The sequence below is a fragment of the Numida meleagris genome, chromosome 2 (genome assembly GCF_002078875.1).
Source record: "Numida meleagris isolate 19003 breed g44 Domestic line chromosome 2, NumMel1.0, whole genome shotgun sequence".
NCBI classification, from domain to species: Eukaryota; Metazoa; Chordata; class Aves; order Galliformes; family Numididae; genus Numida; species Numida meleagris.
In genome coordinates this window covers 83,407,417-83,413,889 of record NC_034410.1, presented here as the reverse complement: position 1 = coordinate 83,413,889, position 6,473 = coordinate 83,407,417, and the positions used below count along the sequence as shown (strand labels likewise).

The window sequence follows — 6,473 nt, the reverse complement described above, 5'->3', positions numbered from 1 at the left end:
TGGAAATGAGACAGGCTGTGTGTCTTGGAGGAAGTTTTTCCACACAGAGGGTGGTGATGCACTGGAACAGGTTGCCCAAGGAGGTTGTGGATGCCCCGTCCCTGGAGGTATTCAAGGCCAGGCTGGACATGGCCCTGGGCAGCCTGGTCTAGTGGTTGGTGACCCTGCACTCGGTAGGGGGGCTGAAACTCGATGATCTTTGAGGTCCTTTTCAACCCAGGCCATTCTATGGTTGTACGATTCTTATATCTACCGCAGTCATGAACACAGTCAAGGATAAACTGATTTTTAGTTACAGGGTTACTCTTCAGCACCTCAGAGCCAGGCCTGCCTCCTTAAACTGGGCAAAATCTCCTAATATATAAAGTAGAGAGTATATTAGCAGTATTATAAATCAGACTTACTAAATTTTCTCCATGGCTTGTATTCAGTATTTCTTCAAGTAAGAATCTTTATGTTGCTGTTTGGAGTGAACTTTGTTCTCTGCAGTTTCATATTTTGTTGATGATCGGTTGATAGCATTTCCAGTGAAGAGTCTGCCTTACCAGAAGCCTGATGTGGATCCACTCTAACAAGTAAAGTATTATTTAAGGATTGCCCTGGGGGGTCATTTAACTCTATGCAGACTGAGAGTTGCTCTCCAGAGCTGTGAGTAAAAAATCCACTCTTAAATGATGCAGCAGGATGAGTTGGGTGTTTTTATTTTTTTGAGGAAAATGGTGGTGGTGGGGGGGGAACTCTTCTTCTGGCTATGACAATTCTGTGTGTCCCTGGTTCTGGTTCATTCTACAAAGCAAAGGCTTTTAGGTGAATGGCTGCAGTTCTCTGATAGCCAATCCCAAACCACTGCTTTTGGCCAGGTGAGGTCCTGTACATTGGGCACAGGGCATCTGTGCCAGTTCAACAGGATGGAGTAGTTACCAAGCAGTATTCCAAGCATGAGTTGTTAGCCTCGTGCTGTTCAGCAGCAGCCAAAGAGGTATCGGGGGGGGGAAAACAGAAAAAAAACTGAGACTGATGTTAGGGAAAAGAGGTTTCCATGAGCTACCTGAAGTTATCCCTATTTGAAACGGCACGCCACGAAAGCACTTGAGAAGAAGGGTGCTTGTTGTCAAGTACCCGAACCCGGTGCCCCCGTGCTCCGGTACGCTTTAGCTTTACTTAACGCTTTGTGTTAGGGAGCAGGCAGGCTCCCTCGGTAGCCTCGCCGAGCCGCTCCGGGCAACGCCTGCCCCAGGCGGGCGCTAGCACTGCGGGTCACGGGGCTCCAAGCCCGGACAGGCGGGCCCGGGTGCTGCCCCGCGGGGGCGGGCGGCGGGAGGAGCCGGGCTGGGCGCAGTGCTGGCCCAAGAGCTGCCGGGCGGCCCGGCTCGGCCCGGCCGTCCAGAGAAAGTTGAACGCTGTGTTGTGTCCTCCTCGTTCTTCTCCGCCTCAGCCCGCGGCATGGCCGATGAACTGCTCTCCTTCCGGGCCTTCCAGGGTAGCTGCCCCACTGGCTATGGCTACGACGGCAGGCTGCGCGGCTTCCGGGAGCGCGAGTTCCCCCAGCTCCGAGGTACCGTGGGCGGGGACGTGGGCGGAGCGGGAGGTTTGAAAAGGAAGAAAATTAACACCAGTGCGGGTATCCTGAGCCTGATACTTAGGCTGGTCTTTCTGTGGAGGGTTTCACACCGTTGCTTCTTTAGGGCATTTCATGGAGTTGTGGTGATAGAATCTGAGCATGGGTATTGCGCACTCCAGGAGAATGTGGAAAAAGGTGCTGGAGGAGGTCCAAAGAATGCAGCAAGGCTTGTGAAGGGCTTGGAGAACGTGCCCAATGAGGAGCAACTAAAGAAAGTGGGGCTGTTTAGTCTGGGGAAGAGGAGACTGAGGGGAGACATTATTGCTCTCCTCAAATACCTGAAAGGTGATTGCAGTGAGAGTGGGGCTGGTCTCTTCTCAGTGGTGACAGGATGAGGGGAAATGGCCTCAAGTTGCACCAGGGGAGGTTTAGGTTGGATATCAGGAAAAACTTCTTTACAGAAAGGGTTGTTAAGCACTGGAATAGGCTCCCCAGGGAGGTGGTTGAGTCACCATCCCTGAATGTGTTTAAAAACTGTTTGGATGTGGTGCTCGGGGACATGATGTAGTGGTGGGTTGTTAGAGTAGTATGGTTAGGTTGCAGTTGGACTTGATCTTGAAGGTCTTTTCTAACCTGAGCAATTCTATGAAAAGCTAAATTTATATCAGCAGCCTGAAGAACTTTACTGCTAGCTAGGAGTCTGTAAGCTGATTTCAATATTAGCAATGCTGGCTGCATCAGGGAAGGCTGGATGACAAGAAACTTGATGGTGGTAAGTTCAGGCCAAGATTCTGGAAAATGTTAAGTCAAGTATTGCTTAGACATTTAAACAGATGGCTCGTCAGAACTCCTGAAAGTCAGCCTTGTTTCTCGTGAGACTCCATGTTTTTGAGATGAAGCATAGCTGCTGGTGAGTGGTGTCTGCTGGATGTGCCTGGTGCCCTGCTAGAGGTCACCACAAAGGCAGAGCATTAGGAGCATATTTACCTCTGGAAATGTTTTAGCAAATGTAGTCTGCCAAACTGCACTACAGTCATGCTTCCTGAAGTGCCTTTTACCATTTTAGAATTTTAGAATGTTAGCTTTTATTTTAGAATATTATTTTTGGAGTTTTCTTGTATAAAGACTATGAATTGAATAAAATATTATAAGTAGTTGTCCATCTGTTTTGAAAGCTCCTCATGTCAATGAGGAAGATTAGTGTCCTTAACTGATGGCATCAATATGTGTTATCCTGCCTGGTATTCCTGACATAAAAGTGGGGTCATCTCTCCTGTAGTTGAGAACTTGTGTCTTTAGGAAATGGCATTAATGTGTAAGGCAGGAAAAACCTAACCTTATGTGTATGTCTGTCTCGGATCTGACGACATGCATTTGCTAAAGGTCTTAGCACCTTGCTGTGGATGTTACCAAATGGCTTTTGAAGCTCTAGGTCTCTGTTGCCTTGCTGAAATAAGGTGAAGTTGGCTGATACACAGGTTAGCAGCAGTAGTAGAGAGTATAGGGGCCTTCTGTGAGTGACATACAGGAAATTAGTGGGGCTTTCAGGCACTTAGCTACATGAAGGAGATAAGGCAGGAGTCTTGGATCACTGTTGGCTTCAAGTCAGCTTTATGGGTGAGTCCTGACTGTACAACACTCTCAAAGGATCCTGTAGCTGCTCTGCAAATGGATCTCTGCTGGGTGGCTACCAAATTGCAACACCTCCATGCAGTTAATCCCTTCTGGTAAAGAGCATTATCTACCAGGTCCTCTGGGCCTCTCTCTTTAGAGAATGAATTCTATTTTTAGGTAGTTAATAGCAATGTTTTGCGCTGTTTGTTTGGGACATGCCTCAAAAATTGTTCCATTGTTAAAGATGTATAATAATCCTGATTTTGCTGCTGACTTCTTACGTGAACAGAAATTTTGGAGTCCTTGTCTAGACGGCCATGAATTAAGCCCAAAGCTTTGTATTTGAAGTGCTAGATTTATGGACAGTACATGGCAATAAAGCTTAGTGCATGTCAATGTATTCATATTTTCCTGATCACTGACATTTGGTGATGTTCACTGGGGACATTTTGTGCAAATCTTCCTTTCTGTGGAAGACAGAAACTTTCCTTTTGTGATACAGCTTTGACTTTATGGTGGTAATGCTTCTGTTGTAGCTCTAGTATGAACAGTTGCCCAAGTATCTGTTGAAAGTAAAGTACAATATCTGTGTGTAGGGACACCAGCTGCTGGACTTAGTGTGAAACGAGGCTTTTCTTTCAGAGGTGGTCCACTTGTGATCTTACCAAAAGTCTGTGGGAGGTCTGCTCTCGACTGTATCAGAAGGCTCTTAGGGAGTGTGTTGGGGATTTTCCATTCAGGGTCTGTGAAGGGATGAAAGGAATAGCTTGAATCAGCTGGGCTATGTCTGTCTGTTTTGCTACAGAAGCCTTAAATGTTACCTTTTAAGCCAAGGTTTATCTTCATGGTCATAATTGAAGGGCTGTTAGCTGAGGCCTTGAGCAGCCCCTTCTAAAAATATATGTGGAGTCTGTGAAACTGATCCCTGTTTTACAGGCAGCAGTGCGTGTGCAGTACATGACCTTGACTTTCTTCTTGTGAAGAGCATACCCTTATCTGCAGTGTAAATTGTGCTTTAGAAATGGATAAAGAAATCAGCAGGAGTTCATAGGTTCTGTTGTTAAGTAATGGGAATAAATATGCTTCTGTGATTTTTATCATAGCAAAGGAAATAGCAGCTTCAGTTTATGTCATGTTTTCAAAAAAAAGCTGATGTGATTTGTGACGCAGCATTTAGTCCCAAGATACCTTTCTAGTTTTAGTTGGGTACCAGTATTCTCCTCAAAGATAAGTGTCCATTTCAGTGGGAGCTTTCCAAGAATGATAAGCAACTTATAGCACCCAAATAAAAAAGACATAGTGTATTAGTGGTCATGTATTCTTTAAGGGCTGCTAACTCTTTATTTGAACTAAAACACACTGTCACCTTTAATGTCAAATGCACTGCCACATTAACTATCAATTGTCTAGAACTAATGCCCTACTAATTTCATGTTCTATCTTAGTAGTATATGTGTGCTTACTTATAGCTAACAATGGAAATGTAGCTTGTGTGTTTGAAAACAAAGGGCAAACTAAGCTTTGAATAGCAAATTGGTCTCTGGTTCCTTGAAACTCAAACGATGTGTCATGAACCAGTCACTGATGCAAGAGCTTGTTCTCTTTTTCAGTTAAGAAATAGTTGTGTACTTGACCTTAGACAAAAATAATGCTTTTAACTCACATTACTGGTAATTATTTGCATTGATGCTTTCTCTGCAAGTAGAGAATAGGCTTAGCAGGTTTTCTGAGTGTTTCAGTTAGTTCTCAGTGGATCTGCAGGAAAAGGTCAGCTCTGTCCTCTGAGAACAGAAGAGCATATTTGTTCTGTCATGTGGGATAACCTGGAGTTTTGGCTGAGTTTAAGAAATGGGAAATGCATTCTAGTGTTTCAGATCAGTGCAATTTTGTTGATAGCCAACTGAAGCCACATAGATGAGTGTGCTGTGAGCCTGAAGAACTGGGTTCAGCTGTTGATCTGTGGGTGTCACCTCAGTTTCTTCACTAGCATGGGAATGTAATTGCATTGTCAAACCAGTATTTCCAACAGCTTTATGTCTGAGATTCGTTGGTTGTTTTCTAAGCCTTTGTTTATATAATATTAGAAGAAATGTTTGTAACCTGATTATATTTCTTCTTTTTTTTTTTTTTAAGAGAAGACCAGCTCTGGTAGCTGTCTTCCACTTCTACCTGTGTTTGTTCTGCTCAGTTGCTGGCTGCTAATATTTTCTACCTATGAATGAATCTGTTTTTGATCTTTCATGCTTGGTGAAGACTGTATGCATTCAAGAAAATCTTTTCTGAGCACCAGTTAGCAATGGTCAAGTCTCATCATGTCAATTGAAAAACTAATTTAGTAATGAGTAAGTTTGACTCATTGTTTCCAAGGGCTGTGCAAGCCATAAGCAAGATGTGCGGCACCTTATGATCATGTGCAGTACTTAGCTATGAGTCCCTTGAAGCCCTGGCACCCATTGCTGGCTGGCATTAATCTAGGCAGCTACAGTCCTGGGAGAGGCTGCAAAGGTAAAAGGATTTCACCTGTGTGCTGAGACTGGCAGATGCTAATTTAGTGCTTACCTCTCCTGCCCAAAGAAAATGAAAACAATCTGTAGGGGAGGGATGAGACTGCTTTTGTTGTCTCATTGGGAGATTCTGGGTGACTGAAAGAGCTGCTAGTTGTGCTAGAGAATAAGTCTCTATGAGTTGCCTCATTTCTAGTTCATTGTGAACATTGAAAAAATCTTCAAAGCCTCTCCTTTTTGGAAAAAGTAGAAGGTGGGGGGAAAAAAACAGACTTCCAAATGAAAATTTCCATGGAACTGTTCTTGTTACACCTTTGCTACCCACACTTGGGATGCTAAGTCTTGTTTTGGAATGTTACAGTCCTTCTTGAAAAACAGAAGGACTGAGAACATTTTGTGTTCTGTGAAGTATGACAATGCATTGCTTTTTAGCTTTTTGTCCACAGCACTCTGGTCCCAAGCAAGAAAGAGAAAAAGCTGATTTCCTCTCAGGCTGCGTTAACTGGAGTACAAATATCCAAGATCTCTGGCTTTGATTAGATTGGAGAGGAGTAGCTACAGCCCGAGCACTGGTAAAATGGTTGAAGATGCATGATAGAAAACTTGAGCAGAGTGGATTTGGAATTGTTACATTAACTATAGGTAGTAAACCCTGAGTCAGGTACAGGAGGCATCCCAAAGGTTCTCTGTAAAAACTAGTTTTTGTAGAAGCTTAGGAGTCAGAAAATGATGCTACATAGACTTAGGCATCTAGAGTGACTTGATCAAGACATAAGAAAACTGTCATGGTTTTA

The 6,473-nt window shown here is 44.0% G+C and overlaps 1 protein-coding gene across 2 annotated transcripts in view; it reads left to right on the top strand.

Moving 5' to 3' along the window:
- MOCOS (molybdenum cofactor sulfurase) overlaps nt 1,296-6,473 on the top strand; it is a 221,339-nt gene continuing 216,161 nt past the window's right edge. For both annotated transcript variants that reach the window (XR_002435508.1, XM_021388068.1), the window contains exon 1: nt 1,296-1,555. Coding sequence is in view for 1 of the 2 variants with exons in the window: in XM_021388068.1 (XP_021243743.1) it covers nt 1,444-1,555 (112 nt within the window). In the remaining variant the exon portion in view is untranslated. The remainder of the gene's footprint in view (nt 1,556-6,473) is intronic.